Source organism: Desmodus rotundus, chromosome 7 (assembly GCF_022682495.2).
Source record: "Desmodus rotundus isolate HL8 chromosome 7, HLdesRot8A.1, whole genome shotgun sequence".
Classification (NCBI taxonomy): domain Eukaryota; kingdom Metazoa; phylum Chordata; class Mammalia; order Chiroptera; family Phyllostomidae; genus Desmodus; species Desmodus rotundus.
The window spans coordinates 67,377,125-67,394,974 of record NC_071393.1 but is presented as its reverse complement, the minus strand read 5'-3'; the positions used below and the strand labels follow the sequence as shown (position 1 = coordinate 67,394,974).

The 17,850-nt window shown below is 39.1% G+C and overlaps 1 protein-coding gene and 1 pseudogene across 1 annotated transcript; one reads left to right on the top strand and one right to left on the bottom strand.

The window, feature by feature from the left end:
- Positions 1-2,153: 2,153 nt before the first annotated feature.
- EMC7 (ER membrane protein complex subunit 7) lies at positions 2,154-17,537 on the bottom strand. Its single transcript, XM_024568356.3, has 5 exons — positions 17,215-17,537; positions 13,639-13,758; positions 8,738-8,876; positions 5,422-5,502; positions 2,154-2,618 (listed from the first exon to the last, which is right to left on the bottom strand). The coding sequence occupies exons 1-5, from the start codon at positions 17,445-17,447 to the stop codon at positions 2,466-2,468; spliced, it is 726 nt and encodes a 241-aa protein (XP_024424124.1). The 5' UTR covers positions 17,448-17,537; the 3' UTR covers positions 2,154-2,465.
- Positions 6,435-6,565, top strand: LOC112312022 (U4 spliceosomal RNA; annotated as a pseudogene).
- Positions 17,538-17,850: the final 313 nt, after the last annotated feature.

Here is a 17,850-nt window from a genome sequence, read left to right as displayed (position 1 = left end):
TACTCAGGTTTAAATTAGTAAATTTAAAATATTTTAAAACATGCAGCTTACATTTCAGAGGAGATACTTACATGTAAACTGAATCCAAGAAAGGACCTAAAGAAGAGAAAAATAATATTCTTCTCCCAATGGGGAATAGCAGAAAGAACCCAAGGAAGTAAGAAAAGAGAAAGTTGGCCATCTAACTGATAGCTGACCATCTAACCTTAAGAGTAGGCTAAAAGTATAGTAGAATTTTATATCTGAAAAGGAATTTACAGGTCTAAACCACACCCTCAATTCACAGATGAGGAAACTTGAAGCTGATTCATTTATTGAACAAGCATTTAATGGGTGTCTACATGTTCAGTGCTGGAAATGCAATGAACAAACCATGATGCAGAGAGGGAAAGTGGCTTGCCCAAAGTCACAAAGCAAGTTAGCTGGTAAACAGAGGCTCTTTGTACTAAATCCCTATTTTCTTTTCTTTTTTTTTAAGATTTTATTTTAAGAAAGGGGGGACGGGAGTGAGAGAGGGAGAGAAACATCAATGTGTGATTGCCTCTCATGCGCCTCCTACTGGGGACCTGGCCAGCAACCCAGGCATGTGCCCTGACTGGGAAGTGAACCAGTGCCGCTTTGTTTTGCACACTGGTGCTCAATCCCCTGAGCCACACCAGCCAGGGCTAAATCCCTATTTTCTAATAACATACAATCACTTCTGCACCTGTAAGCACACTAAGCATTTGATGAAGGTTCTATGCAAAGATAGCAAGAATTTCATATGCAATGGATGTAATAACATTCTACAATATAAGGGATATATATATGTATGTATGTACGTGTGTGTGTGTGTGTGTGTGTGTATATAAAAAATTCGGATGGTGTTAGAATCTATGTAAAATAACCACACATAGTGTCTTAATTAACACTTGAACATTTGAAATGGTAATTTCCTTGAAAATGCTAATTCCTTATCATTAGGTATGTCATATACAAATTTTGCAATCCAGATTTTGAAATTTTTCAAGGTGACTTCTGGTCATACAAACTCTGACTGTTTATTCTGTCTCCTTTAAATTATAACTTTCACTTAACTAGTATTCTAATATTTTATTTTCAATAAATTATTCTAGTTTAAAAGACCTACTTCTCACATTAACCAGTTTACCCACCTTAATCATTCATAATGTAACCAGTTTGGTAACTTTAGTGTTTTAATACCAACAGAGATATAGTTCCTCCTTTATATAATTAATACAAATGTCCTGCATTGGGACTTATTTCTTCAAAAGAAAACTTACGTACCTCATTTCAAAATGATCGATGGCACCTATTACAAAAGGGAAAATAAAAGTTTGGAACCAAACTTTTTGTTGTTTTTTGCTATCTAGTAACCTGAAGAAAAGCAATAGGGGAGTTCTTTAGCATAGGAAAGGACAGGAGCCCTGTACTGGAAACAATACTATAGCCTCAGAGTTCCTCTTTAATTAAAACAACCCATCAAAATGGTGTGAAATTTTTGTAACTTATTTAAATGAAGTTTATGAGACCCTCCTGAGTGGAAAGTAGTAATTTATATTCCAGCCACTCTGAGAACCAATGATGGGAGAGAAGAAGGAAGTGAAAAGCTGCCTGTGCTATACCACCAATATTACATAAAGCTCTGTCCTCAGACTCTAGAAGGCTCTCCTAATGCTGCTCTTCCTTCCCCCAGCCATTCACCCCCTATTATTGTTTGTGCTCCTCTCTTCATGGTAAGCTCTGTTAAGGACACTGGAAATTAACCATCTTCGTATCCTACCTTGAATCACACAGCACATAGCCAACACTCAATAGTGACTACCATAGATAGTAACCAGAATTTAAAGATTGATAACATATTCTAATTCATATATCCATACTCTGAAATTAACTGTAATAATAAAAATTGAAAGTACATCAGGAACATATGGTTCTACCTTAATCATTAGGGTATGTTAAATGGCAAGGCAGGGCTGAGCATTTTGAATGATCTGGCTGTTTAAAAACCGTGGTTCATACTGCTATAAAAATATCACTCACTTCTTTTTAGACAGAAAAGATCAATTTCAAGCCTCAGATAATGAAAGACAGAAGAAAACTTTCAAGATTAAAGGAAACATTAAGTGGAAAAAAAATGACAAGATAATTTTATCTCTGGGTTAAAACATTTTAATATACATAATGTATAGTACTTCATATAATTTATTAATGTCATTTACTATAGGACACTGTAATTAATTCAGTGACATCAATATTGACCTCACACAAAGGATGAAGGCTGGGTTTTCTTGTGTACCGAGTTCCAAAACATGTACTGAAGAGTTATCACACACAACAGTTATAAGAGATCAACTTTAAGGATGACTTAAGTTTACAGTAGTTGCTTCACACTGTTCTCCCTCAAGACTTGAACGCCACCCAGTGGTCCGTGTTTGTGCAAATGCCAGCTCTGGACCGCCCAACTACCTCCTTTTCCCAGCCCCACTTTTGCCTGTTTTACTGCTGCCGCTGCTAGACTTGCCAGATGATTTTGAAGAGAAGAGTCTTGTCATGAACTCAGAAACATCAGGCAATTCATGGTTGGAATTCAACATATTCATTGACTGCTCCATCTCCTGCAGGAAGACAAAGCATAATGACATGAAAGGCACAGGGACCCTTCGGGTCACTAAACAACTAATACTTCCATTAAGGAATAAGGAGAGGAGTAGAACAAAAGGCATTGGTTCTAAGTAACAATGCAATGTCATATCCAGTAGCACTTCAGAAACCATGTTTCATACCTCCTTTATACCACTAAGCATTTTGATCCTTAGTAAATGTCTGATAAATGCTTGCCTAGGGTTTGATTCAGCTTATGTTTTTATAAAAGGCATTTCCTCTGATAATGGACATATATGATCATATTCCTGCTATCTTATGTCTTCTGATTAAAATGCTTTCTTATTGTTTTGATGAGTGTTGTTTTTTTTTAACTCATGCTTTCTTTAGATGCATACAACCAGAATATCAATCTTTATCTATCAAGGCATCAGAGCAATTTGGAAGATAACAGCAGTTTTCCCAAGACTTGATTCCTAAGGCCCTTAGTAATAAATCTATGCTGTACGGCTTGGGTGACCTCAATTACAGCATCTAAAGCAAGCAACACAAATGCTACAAACAAGATACTGGCAGGACGGGATAAGGATCTGGCGCTTTTATTTTGAGGATCTGTCCTCCCTCTTACTGAGCCAACAATCCATAAAGTACTGTTCCACCTTTAACGATATTAATATAATGTCTGCTTCATTTGAATTTTACATGACATCTCAAAAATGAACTTAAAATTGTATTAGTTCAGACCTAAAAAAAATAGTAAATACTATATTATATATCACTTAAAATTGAACACCATTTATGGTATCAATTTGGGCTTTCTCCTCAAAAGTAGAATTTATACATGGCTTTTCAAGGAGAAAGTGAAATAAGGCCAGAATAGAAACATTACAAATAGCCCTGGCCAAGGTGTGGCTCAGTGGATTGAGCGCCAGCCTGCGAACAAGAGAGTTGCTGGTTCAATTCCCAGTCAGGGCACATGCCTGGGTTGCAGGCCAGGTTCCCAGTGGGCAAACACACATTGATGTTTCTCTCTCTCTTTCTCCCTCCCTTTCTCTAAAAATAATAAAACCTTTTGGAAAAAAATGCACACTATAAATATGTTAACATGCCCTAATAATCAAGAATGAGACCTGGCTGTGTGTAGCTCAGTGGCTCAATGGACTGAGTGCCAGCCTGCAAACCAAAGGGTCGAGGGTTCGACTCCCAGTCTAGGGCACATGCCTGGGTTGCAAGCCAGACCGCGAAAGGCAACGACACATTCTCTCCCTCTCTTTTTCCCCTCTCTAAAAATAATAAAATCTTTTTTAAAAAAAGTTTTTAAAGAATTAAATGTATATGGTTATAGGTCTTGAGTCCTTGCAAAAATATATCAAATCTTTTTTTTTAAGATTTTATTTTTAGAGAGGGGGGAGGAAGGGAGAGAGGGAGGGAGAGAAACATCAATGTGCCAAAGAAACATCCACTGGTTGCCTCTCGCACACCCCCAGCTGGGGACCTGGCCCGCAACTCAAGCTTGTGCCCTGAATAGTAATAGAACTGGCGACCTTTTGGTTTACAATATGACACCCATCCCACTGAGCCATACCAGTCAGCTCTATTTTTTAATCTGTTCAACTCTGAAGCTCTTGAATGAACAAGTCTGTATACTGCTTACCATGTACAAAGCACTTTGCAAGTAATGAACTTTTAATTTCATGTGACTTCTGATGCTGCCTTCTGTTTATGACACAGAGATTTAGCTTAAAAGATAAAAGGACTGTACAGGAGGTATATTTTCTGGCCAACACTGAAGCAGAGATGCCAAGATTTAGTAATAAAATATTATGAAACATCATAAAGCTTTCTTTTTCCAGGAAGCTTTTTCTGCTATTCCAGCTTGGAATAAATGCCTCGCCTTCTACAGAACTCTATCACCTACTATCTCAGCAAACATTTTTATTTATTTTATGTTTATCTTATTTTTGTATTTAAAACACACCCCTCCACACACTCCCCTGATGGCAAGAAGAATTTTTTATAAATCCGTTCTATCTCCTACACTTAACTGGATTATGCACTTGCTGAGGACAAGGGTGATATAATTATTCATCTGCATATTCCCCAGTACCCAGAACCTGGAAATTGATTAGTAAGTGTTTTTCAGTAATGAAAAGATGTCAACACATCGATACATTAATTATAGTGGAAAAAGTTGGAACTAAGAAGATATTTGTTGATATGTTAGAATTGACAATCGTTTTTTAAAAACTGCCGATTTAATATGGAAACCAACATTTAAAAGAGACAAAGAGGTGGCACTGAACATGAAGCATCCTCCTTGGCAACTCCTCTCCCCCTTGCCAAACCAGCACGGTCTTGTGGTACAAAGTCTGAAAGCCACTACTCTATGTTTCTCCCTTGGTCTATTCACATTGTCTTCATGTGTCTGAACACAAAACCAAGCGTGTACTCTGAAGAGTTTTGTAAAAATAGATTATAGGAAACTATCATTTTGCAAAATATTTGGGTTATGTGTACCAGGATTATTACACACTTCAACTGTCTAACAAGTGAGGCACAAAGAGTCTAGTACTAAGTAGAATGTTTTAGCTATGTGAAGAGTCCCAGGCCTTTATCAAGCACAATCAAATGAATTGATCTGTTCCAATGGAAATGACTGAGTAGGTGCCAGGAACATAACGTTGTATTAACACCATCTCTAGATGAATCTGGACTGGAAACTAGGATAAAATAGAAAGACCCAACCCACCCGGACACAATGGATGGACCAGGCATCAGAATATGGTTCAAAAATCCACAGCTGGGCAATCATCTTACCCGTCTCATCTCAGGATCACTTGTGTTGACCACTTTGGGCAGAAGTACAAATATCAACAATGGAAGAACCATCATCATAACCTGTGGGAGAAGACATTCAGAAAATGTTTCTTTCCACTCAATAGTAGGACAAAATCTGCATCTAACACCCAACAATAAAACTAAAGACTTAAATGTTGTATACAGAATAAAACTAGGAGCAACTACCTCAATTCTACTGAATCAGCCCTGCTGATAGCAAGGTGCTCCTCAATGTCTGACTGTTGCAGAACATAAAAGCCTTATCTATATGTGTTTGGAATTTATACCTCACTTTGTATTTGTGCCACCTACCATTTTGCAGTTTACAGTTTTACTTAGCATGAATAATTTGCAAACAGAACTATCTATTCACTCTCTTCAGTCTGCAGTCTGACATTGGGATTGGTGATCCTGATAGCCAGCAGGGCTGCTCTTTCCAGATGACTCTGTGATTCTTGGAGAAAACAGTATATTGCACCTCTCATTAATGTACATCCTCTACAGCCCCCAATATAACACTAGGCAACTACTTTAGCAGATAAGTTCAAAAGATGACCTAGAAACTTATAGCACTGGATATGCTTCCATGGAATTTCAAAAATGAGAAGATGGAAGATGTTTCTTAGTAAGTTTTGAAGTCTCATTGCTGAGTTCTCCTGTCCACTCTACCCTTCTGCTTCTTTATCCCTGATAGGAGACTCTAGGTACTCATTTATTGCTCTCTAAAGGATATACAGCCCCAAACATTCCTATTTGTGATCTAAATAGCTATCATAAGGAATATGAACAAAACTCAGACAATTCTAACTTAATAATTCAACTTTCAAAAGCAGCAAAAAAGCCAATTTGTTTCTAAAGAATGTATTCTATTAGTATTTTTTTAATTAGTGGAAAATATCACATCAGTCTCATGATAATACCAAATATTTAAATTACCACAGAATAAGTTCTTTGCTCACTATACATGCCAAAAAGCAAGAAAAAATCCTTACAGCTTTGCGCAGTGGCAGTATCATAGCCAATGAGGTTTATCCGAGGCGCAATTATTGCTAATTGAAAAAATCCTTACTTACAACATCAATAAACAGCTGGTTAATAAGTGATGGCATGGAGAACCAAGATGGCGGCGTAGGTAGACACACTGCGCCTCCTCGCACAACCACAACTGACAGAGAATCGAACAGCAAGGGGGACTGACACCAAGGAGATAGAAAATAAACACATCCAGACTGGTAGGAGGGGCGGAGACGGGCACCGGGGTGGAGAGGACTCACGTGGCTGTGGCGGGACTGAGACTGGCGGAGTGTGGGACAAATGGCGCAGGCAGTCCGAGCACTAGCAGACCCTGCGGCCCCACATTTGCACAGATAAACCCAGAGGGCCCGACTCAGAGTGGCGGAGAAAGGGGCAGGCAGAGCAGCCGGTAGCACCCTGCGGCACCACATTCGCCCACAGATAACTGGACGAACGGCGGGAAGCGAAGCAGACCGCGCAACCCAGGGCTCCAGCTCGGGGAAATAAAGCCTCAAACCTCTGATTGAAAGCGCCCCTGGGGGTTGGGGCGGCAGCAGGAGAGACTCCCAACCTCACAGGAGAGGTTGTTGGAGAGACCCACAGGGGCCTAGAGTGTGCACAGGCCCACTTACTCGGGAACCAGCACCAGAGTGGCCCAGTTTGATTGTGGGTATCGGGTGAAAGATTAAAATCCAGAGGAGAGTGAGGCGGGCGCCGTTGCTCCCACTCAGCCCCTCCCCCGCGTATAGCGTCACAGCGCAGTGACCAGCATTACCCCGCCCTGGTGAACACCTAAGGCTCCGCCCCTTAAAGTAACAGACACGCCAAGACAAACAAACAAACAAAAAATGGCCCAAATGACAGAACACTTCAAAGCTTCAGAAAAAATACAACTAAGCGAGGAAGAGATAGCCAACCTATCGGATGCACGGTTCAAAGTACTGGTTATCAAGATGCTCACAGACTTGGTTGAATCTGTTCAAAAAGTAGATGAAAAAATGAAGCCTATGCTAAGAGAAACAAAGGAAAATGTACAGGGAACCAATAGTGATGAGAAGGAAACTGGGACTCAAATCAATGGTGTGGACCAGAAGGAAGAAACAAACATCCAACCAGAAAAGAATGAAGAAACAACAATTCGGAAAAATGAGGAGAGGCTTAGGAACCTCCAGGACACCTTGAAATGTTCCAACATCCGAATTATAGGGGTGCCAGAAGGAGAAGAGGAAGAACAAAAAATTGAAAACTTATTTGAACAAATAATGGAGAACTTCCCCGATCTGGCAAAGGAAATAGACTTCTGGGAAGTCCAGGAAGCTCAGAGAGTCCCAAAGAAGCTGGACCCAAGGAGGAACACACCAAGGCACATCATAATTACATTACCCAAGATTAAACGCAAGGACCTACATCCAAGATTACTGTATCCAGCAAAGCTATCATTTAGAATGGAAGGGAAGATAAAGTGCTTCTCAGATAAGGTCAAGTTAAAGAAGCTCATCATCACCAAGCCCTTATTATATGAAATGTTAAAGGGAGTTACCTAAGAAAAAGAAGATCAAAAATAGGAACAGTAAAAATGACAGCAAACTCACAGTTATTAACGACCACACATAAAACAAAAACGAGAGCAAACTGGGCCAACAACTAGAACATGAGGGTTGTCAATAAGGGAGTGGGAGGGGGAGAGGGGGGAAAGGTACAGAGAATAAGTAGCATAGATGATAGGTGGAAAATAGACAGGGGGAGGGTAAAAATAGTGTAGGAAAAGTAGAAGCCAAAGAACTTATAAGTATGACCCATGGACATGAACTATGGGGGGGGAATGTGGGAGGGAGGGGGTGGGCAGGATGGAGTGGAGTGGGGGGGGGAAATGGGACAACTGTAATAGCATAATCAATAAATATATTTTAAAAATAAAAAAAAAATAAGTGATGGCATACTCATCAATGGACTAAAATGCAGGTAGCAAGCAATAGGAGACAGCTCCTGCAGACTTACCACATATTCTTACTCTATTTGAGTTTTAAAACATTTCATCATAAATAAGTATTTATTCAATTTCTGTCACACATTTCAAGGTCAAATCTGCCATGCAATTCTCACTGTATTCTTTTCATTATATATTCCTAAGACACTATTTTCCTGAAATCCACAAATTATTCACAATTATCCTTTCATCCAACAATCTGACTTCAGGTATCTCACAGGGGTTAAAAGTTTTCAACTGCCTAGAAGCAAATTAGAGATTAGTAAAGCTACTTTATTATAGCCTGATACATACCATTGGGTTCATGAGAAAGTCTGTCCAGCCCCATGATTCCCTTTTAATAAAGTAAGAAGGTGGACCTGAAGATTTCATTTGGAGAGGATAGGGCAGTCGAACCACTTCTGATGTTTTGATGTAATTCACATATCTTGCTCTGATAAAGCAACATGAAAAAAGGCATCAGTAATTCTACTAAAAACATTACTAGTTAAAAAAACTGCCTATATGAGCAATGCCTTATAATTACCTTTAGCTTTTCCCAAATATTTAGGTATCTAAACTTTTGATCTTGAATATCTAATCAAAATAGCTTTATCTGTATATCTAAAATATTTAGCAAAATGTAGAGAAAGAACTCAAGACTGGAATCAAGCTACATATTTAAAAGAAATAGCTATATATATTTTACCCAGCATTTCTGAGGTTTTACATTCTGCCAAAATGTCAGAAATGGAAGTCTCACACATATTTGAAACTAATTTACCAAGTATGCTAATAAAACATTGGTCAAGAATATTAGGATCTCCTGTGAATCCCACTTTGGTCTCTACTCTGTCCCACCCCCAATTATTAATTATTGTTTTTTTTTAACCTATGATTCAGGCACCCAATCATCAGGAATGGATCTGAGAATATGAATCCCACTGCTGCAACCAGTCCTTAAGTGTTAAAGCAGGAAGTACTCTTTACCCCAAGGTAAAAAACCAAATAAAACTTTGTATTTAGACTTACGGCCAAGATGGAGGTGTAGGTAGACACACTACGTCTCCTCACACAACCAAAAGGAGGACAACAATAATTTAAAAACAAGAAACAACCAGAACTGACAGAGAATCGAACTATATGGAATCCAACAACCAAGGAGATAAAGAAGACACATTCATCCAGACCGGTAGAAGGGGCGGAGATGGGCAGGTGGGCAGAGAGGACACCCGGCAAGGAGGCGGCTGGCGGACCCAGAGAGGTGGTGGATTGTGGAGTGGGTGGGGTGGGCAAAGCTGCAGCAGGCGGAGAGGCAGCAGCTGGTGGGCCCAGAGACAGACCGCACAACCCAGAGTTCCAGTGAGGGGAAATAAAGCCTCAAACCACTGAGTGAAAACACCTGTGGGGGTAAAGGCGGCAGCAGGAGAAACTCCCAGCCTCACAGGAGAGATCGTTGGAGAGACCCACAGGGGCCTAGAGCATGCACAAGCCATCCACCCACTCAGGAATCAGCACCAGAGGGGCCCCATTTGATTGTGGGTAGCAGAGGGAGTGACTGAAAACTGGCAGAGAGCTGAGCAAGCGCCATTGCTCCCTCTCGGACCCCTCCCCAACATACAGTGTCACAGTGCACCCACGAGCATTACCCCGCCCTGGTGAATACCAGAGGCTCTGCCCCTTTATATAACAGGCACACCAAGACAAAAAAGAAATGGCCCAAATGAAAGAAGAGATCAAAGCTCAAAAAAAACACAACTAAGCAACAAAGAGATAGCCAACCTATGAGATGCACAGTTCAAAACACTGGTAATCAGGATGCTCACAGAATTGGTTGAATTTGGGCACAAATTAGATGAAAAAATGAAGGCTATGCGAAGTAAAACAAAGGAAAATGTACAGGGAACCAACAGTGATGGGAAGGAAACTGGGACTCAAATCAACGAGGTGGACCAGAAGGAAGAAAGAAACAACTAACCAGAAAAGAATGAAGAAACAAGAATTCAAAAAAATGAGCTGAGGCTTAGGAACCTATGGGACATATTTAAACGTTCCAACATCCGAATTATAGGGGTACCAGAAGGAGAAGAGGAAGAGCAAAGAATTGAAAACTTATTTGAACAAATAATGAAGGAGAACTTCCCCAGTCTGGCAAAGGAAGTAGACTTCCAGGAAGTCCAGGAAGCTCAGAGAGTCCCAAAGAAGCTGGACCCAAGGAGGAACACACCAAGGCACATCACCATTACATTAGCCAAGATTAAAGATAAGGAGAGAATCTTAGAAGCAGCAAGAGAAAAGGACACAGTTACCTACAAAGGAGTTCCCATAAGACTGTCAGCTGATTTCTCCAAAGAGACCTTACAGGCAAGAAGGGGCTGGCAAGAAGTGTTCCAAGTCATGAAAGGCAAGGGCCTACATCCAAGATTACTGTATCCAGCAAAGCTATCATTTAGAATGGAAGGGAAGATAAAGTGCTTCTCAGATAAGGCCAAGTTCAAGGAGTTCATCATCACCAAGCCCTTATTATATGAAATGTTAAAGGGATTTATCTAAGAAAAAGAAGATAAAAAATAGGAGCAGTAAAAACGACAGCAAACTCACACTTATTAACAACCACACCTAAAACAAAAATAAAAACAAACTAAGCAAACAACTAGAACAGGAACAGAACCACAGAAATGGAGATCACATGGAGGGTTATTAACAGGGGAGTGGGATGGGAGAGAGGGGGGAAAGGTACAGAGAATAAGTAGCATAAATGGTAGGTAGAAAATAGGCAGGGGGAACATAAAAATAGTATAGGAAATGTAGAAGCCAAATAACTTATATGTACAACCCAGGGACATGAACTATAGGGGGGAATGTGGGTGGGAGGGGGTGAGCTGGATGGAGGGGAGTGAAGGGGAGAAAATGGGACAACTGTAATAGCATAATCAATAAAATGTATAAAAAAACCTTAATATTTAGAAAAATATTTCTATTTGTGTAGACTACAAATTCAAAATTCAGAGTAAGGGAGGGAGGTGGGTTTGGCTGGAGTGGGGGGAGGGGTGGGGGAAAATGCAGACAACTGTAACTGAACAACAATAAAATAATTTTTTTTAAATTCAGAGTAAAAGAATAAATAAAAATAAATCAGTTTTTAGTAGACACGTATCCTGCTTTAACAACTCTCATTCCCTCCAGTACCTGATGTTTGCAATTAAAAAAAAATTTTAACCTGTGTATACTATATACTATAATCTACATATCCCCCCATCTCCAACCCTGCAATTCAAAATGTATAAAAAGTCATTCTAAGTCCTTTAAGTTTCAGATTTCCATATTAGAATTTTACCTGTACATTTTTTTAAAAAAATCTTTACATCTCTAAAAAGACATGAGAAAGTTGATACTAAGAGAGGTTCGAGTACTTTGAAGCAATCTGTTTATTCCATCAAAGATTATTTATAAACATATTTGTAAGGTATTCGCTTCAATTCAAGCTTCACCATTGCTCTAAATAGCCAACAGCAAGACACATGATTAGAATTTGGACAAAGCAGAAAAATCTAAGAACTAAACTTCAAAAAGAGAAAGTAATTTGTTTCCAAAGAATGTACTTTTAATGACATCATGGTATTGGTTTCACGATAACATTAAGAACTTAAATGACTACACAATCAACGTCTCTGTTCATTATACATGCTATACATATCCCTCAGTAGGAACTGGTCACAAAAACAGACTGATATTCAGATATGTAAAGGTAAGACAGCTGTATGTGTTACCCTATTTGAATTACAGCATATTTATATATGATACTTTAAAAACTTCCAATAATAACAGAAAGCAAAGAAAGAAGGAAAACATTTTAGGAGTAATCACTAACTCAACTGTAAATATTATGATACTAAGTGGACATATCTCTTTTGATGTCAGCTCAATCTGGGGTATCTACAAATCAACCTGAATAGACTTGGCACATACTGAAAATGTCAGTAAAACACAGCTCCTCCAACCCCAAAATTATTTTTGCCATTGCATGGCTTGTGCTTTATTGCAGCAACATGGAGTAAGTTTGTGGTAGCTCAAAAAAAGAAGAGACATTACCATTCAAAACTGTTTCATATTTTTTAATTATACTCAATAAAGCTGGAACACATAAATATATAAAATTGCTTCCTATATTTCCTGGTGAGATTAGAACAAAACGAATACTACTGGCAGCAGATAATAAGAAAATAAACAAATAAGTAAATTGGGGGTTATAATGGAAGGCTGCATCTGAACACTGTGGGTACCTACACAACTGATTCCAAATGCAAATGTGTTTGTAGTATTCCATACTCAGAGCTTGAATTGATCCAAAATTCTTTTCATCTCAAATTCAAATCACAAGTTCATCTACTTAGAAATTCTGAAAATTTTTCCTAGTCTGCCAAGCTCTACTTATCATAATGCTTACTTACTTTGACATAAACTCTACAATGTAAGCTATTATTTCCCCAAGAAATATTAAATTTCCATTGCATATTAAATATTCCACAAAGGAAGAACTATAGAAGTTTCTAAATCAACATACTATCAAATAGGTACTAAGGGGTATTATCAAACTATCTTGATTAAAAACAGGTAATAAATAACATTTCCAATTTAGAAAGTTAAATTATTTCCAACTTTATTCACATTTCAATTACAACTTTCACAGCACTCTTTTTTTTTTAATCCTCACCTGAGGGTATGTTTATTAACTTTAGAGAGAGGGGGTGGGGGGGGAGAGAAAGAGAGAGAAGCATTGGTCAGTTGTCTTCCGTATGCACCCCAACTGGGGGACAAACCCACAATCTAGGTATGTGCCCTGATGAAACCTGCAACCTTTTGGTGACCAGGATGATGCTCTAGCCAACTGAGCCACCTTACTATATTACTTATATAGTAAGTAATAGTAAGATTACTTACTATACAAGCAAAAACACTCTATATAATTAGATTAGGAGCTTTAAAATAAATTTTAAGCCAGAGTAGATGGAAGTTCAACTTTACAATATTATCATCCTCAGAATAAAACAATATAAGGATGTTTTAAGTGTTTTAAGGAGTTTAAAATAGGTTTATAGTTTAAACTATAGTTTAAATAAGAACATTTTCAACCTTAAGTGTAAATTCTGAAAGTAATACATAATGAGGTATACAGTAGCCCAGACTTCAGTGAAAATTAAATCAGTTGCTCTCACCTCATTTTTCCTTTTGAAGTAATGTCCACTCTGATGGGATCAAACCTGTAAGCAGGAGATATAACTTCCACTACATAGGATCCAGAGGGTATGTCATGAACCACAAAACTCCCATCTGTCCTGGAAAAATGAAAATCACATTTAGTCACTACTGACCAATAGTGTATCCTTTTCTTATGTTTTAGATCATCTGTTAACCCGCAAATCAATTCCAAGAATGACACTCAGAGCAATTAACAAAACCAAACAAAAAAATACCCCAAACCATCAAGAGTTGTCTCATGCTTCAGCTTCCATAATTACACTGAATGGGTTCTGAAAACACCCTAGACACTTCACAGTGGCAGAGAGCCCTGACACAGAACTACTTCTCCCTCTGTGGAATAGAGATAACAGGTGTCAAGAGCAGTTCCTATTCAGAAGCCATGTCTTTATTCAAGGAAAGTTATCAATATACATTATTACTACATTAGTGGTTCCAATTTTGCCAATCCCCTCCAACTATTTCTAAATTAAAATGGCTTTTTAAAATAAGTTTTAATTTGCACTTTGTGGTTCTTTCCTCCTGTTTTTGTAGTTAAAACCATTCACCTTTTCCAACCTGCTTTGTTCTAAACTTTCTGAGCTTAGAAAACCATCCCATTAAGGGCTGATAATTACATGTTCACAGATGAAAGTTAATGTTTTGATAATGAGAAACTGCCATTCTGAGGAAAAAGAAGTAAAGAAGTTTCTGTTTCAGGAAAACAAATGATTGATTCTAAAAAGACGAACTTTATGGGATAACTCCCAGTATCATAATAATATTTTCTAATGATGCTTATTATTGGGCTCTTTCACTGTTAAAAGAATAATTGATTCCTGCCACATCCACAATATTTATTGAAAGAGTAAGAGGAGAAGGTATTCCCTGCTACTTCAAAGCACACACTTAACTAAAACGGAACTGAAATGTAAACATGGAGTTAATTTTACTCCTGAGCTAGATGTCTTACATTTGTCCTTCAGACCCCTCTCCCCCATCCTTCTCTCTCCACACTAGAGGAAGGGAGGAAAACACGTTTAGCATATTTTCCCCAAACTCTCTCCTCAAGAGGCCACCTCTGACTGGCGGTTTCAAGGCACATAGTTCCTCTTCACGCAGTCCTTTCTTCCCTTCCTCCCTTCAGGTTTAAAGTTGATAATAGCCTTGAGGTTGTAAACTTTAGGGTAATGTGTAATCTGGTTGTTCCCCAACACCATGACTACACTGTTTAATCTTTTCATTAAACTTTCCTTGAATTATCTATTTTGACTGTATCTTCTGTTTCTTGATGGGGCCCTAACTGAATGAATTTCAAAATATTTTTCTAGGTCCACAGCAAATACAGAATTAAACCAATGACTGTATAACACAAAATAGCAGAACCAACTGCCTATAGAAAATGCAAATACATTTTTCATCCTAACATAAATATTTCATTTTAGAAAGATGACAGAAACTTTATAATGAAATTTTAAAACTTGGCTTTAAAACTGTACTCAACAATATAAGGCCTTAATTTGAAAGAGCAATTACATAAAAGCATTTTTAAGATAAGTGGGAAAGCAAATGGACTGGGTATTATTAGATGATGTTACAGTATTATTAATTTTGTGGAATCAATAATGGTATTGTATTATTTTCTAAGACTTTATCTTCTAGTCATAAATAACATTTTTACAAGTGAAATAATATCTTTAGGATATTTAAATAGCCTAGAAAAAAATAAATGAGATATAGAAGAGACAAGAAACAAAACAGTAGACTGTGATTAGTGTCTAAGGATTCAATAATTGTTTATTTTAGTTTATGTCTGTAATTTTCCATAATAAAAGATTCATAAAGGTTCAGTACATAATCTTCATATGTCAAAAATTGAAAACTACCTAAATGTCCAAAAACAGAGGACTGGGTAAAGGCTTATATACATAGTGATAAAAAAGAAAGTGCCATGAGAAGTGCTAAGGGCAAACTCCCTTCATTTCCATTAACCAAGTCTCAAGCAACTTCCAATAGGCACAAACAAAAATCAAAATTGCATGGTATTTATGCATAACAGGTACAAGACAAATTACCTATCCCTCTTCCAACAAGTTTGGCAGGACAAACTCCTTACATTAATTCTTAATCAACCTTTCTACATGCAAATGGAAAAACATGAAATGGCATCAGGAACTGCTCACGAAATATTAAGCAAAAAAAGCAGGTTACAAAGGATATATATTGTATTTTACTATTAAAAATATAGGTCATATGATTCCAAAAAAGGCTAGAAACAATAGAATAAAATGTTGGGTTGTTATCTCTATTTTATTATATTTTCTTCAACACACATATTACTTAGATCTATTATTTTTAAATAAAAATAATAAATGCTTTTTAAAAGAATTGTGTACTGCAGGAAATAAAAGGGCAAATGGTCAAGTAAGCCTAATTTTCCAAAGCTTAATGAAAGCTTTGTCATTAAAACATCGTTAACTAGGTTAAACCTAAAGAATGCCCTAAGGCCAGATCTTTAATGACAGCATTAAAATCATGGTTGTAAGCTTCTTGTCATTGTTTATAAATCTGAAGTTGAAACCCTCATTCAAAGACATCTGTATGATCTGAATATTTGCAAATCAAATTTAGAACTAAATGTCAACGTTTAAGTGATCTGGTTTTCAGACACTGATTGCTGGTGCACAAACCCACCAGAGACACACCCCTTCTCTGAATAATTTTTCAGTTCGTAGTGTCATTTTCCAAGCAGTAATTGAGAGATTTAAAACACCACACGTGTCTAGACATCTGAAAAGGAGGCTGCCACAAAATGAGAGTGCTAATAAATTCAACACGATTTTTAATACAGATTGAAATCCCATTTCTACTAACACCTAGAGAGGACAGAAGCGCGTAAGCAATGCCAGTGAAGCCGTAGGCCCACATAAATGCCAAGTGTAACGACGCAAATCCCTCGAAGTCAAGTATGAAAAAGAGCAACAATCCCACCTACAGACGAAAAGGGTGCTTTGATCAGGGCCTTCGGGGCCTATTAATTTTAGAAGCAACATTAGTCTCCCAGTCTATGTCATCACCAGAAGCCCTTTGGGCTTTCAGAATTCCCCATTTGCTTACCATCTTTCTACACAACATCAAGCTACGAAAAGACTGAAATGAATGCAAAAAAATAAATAACAATAACCGGCCAAATTCCAGGGAAACCAGATGAGATGCAAATGAAAAAATTCAGCAAGAGACAAATAAGGGGTCCAACTGTCCCTAGGGCCCATGAGTGGTCGTCCCCATACAGGGTCAAAATAGAGTTGAAGGTAGCCGACCCCACCGCTCCGGCCCTCGGGCAAGCACCTGCCATCCTCATTTCTAAGGTGCAGGGCTGGGAAGGGGAAAGCTTCCGACAGCATCCTAAGGTCTCCCGGCACAGCCAGCTAGCGGCGCCTGCCCCTCCACCCTCCAACTGCGATGTCCGCAGCTCTCGACACTCAGCTCTCCCGGGGGGACTTCCCCTCAGGCTTCCATCCCAACCGCTCTCCCGCGGCCCTCAGGATGCTCACTTAAGGAAGCCGACGTGCTCTTCTCCGTCTACCAGCACTCGGGCCGCCGAGATCCAATCCTGAGGCTTCACTCCTGGAACGACCGCACGCCCCTCAATCTTGAAGCGATCTCCTATGCCAACCCCAATGCCCCCCGACCCGTCGGCAGAAGCCCCGTGGACCTCCGAGCTGTGGATTTTCCCTGCTAGCAGCAGAAGAAGGACGGAAAAGGAACCCCACGGAGAGGCCGCCATGACAGCAGCTCTCTGCGTTCCGGCGGGCAGCCTCAGAAGCCCTCCCGGTCTTCCTGGCGCTGCTGCCGCCGGCTGACGTCATCACCGCGCGCCCGGCTCGGGCGCCTGTTGCGCGCTCAAACCCGAGGACGGGAACGTTGGGCCTGTCGAAGTGCGTGGCGGAAAGGAATTGGCCGTTCCTTGCGCTTCGGTTTGGTTGGAAGGTGGTAGGAGGGGTGCGTCTAGTGAAACGGGCCGCCCACAAAAGCCAAGGTGTGTATTGCTGAGGACGTTGAGGGAGTAAAACATTAGCCTGAACGGGACAAGATTCTGCAGTAGTGTCTGTGATACTAAGGCTCTCTGGTAGACAGGTACAGAACGAAACGTTTAAAAAAACTTGTAGATGAAAAGGCTCCCGTTTGTG

What these genes read in the sequence shown, in the direction of transcription:
- EMC7 (XM_024568356.3), bottom strand. Translation starts at nt 17,447, where the DNA reads ATGGCGGCCTCTCCGTGGGGTTCCTTTTCCGTCCTTCTTCTGCTGCTA. An exon ending in ACTTCAAAAGGAAAAATGAG is followed by an intron (nt 8,877 to 13,638) that starts GTGAGAGCAACT and finishes TTGCTTTATCAG; the next exon opens with AGCAAGATATGTGAATTACA. An exon ending in ACTTTCTCATGAACCCAATG is followed by an intron (nt 5,503 to 8,737) that starts GTATGTATCAGG and finishes CTTCTCCCACAG; the next exon opens with GTTATGATGATGGTTCTTCC.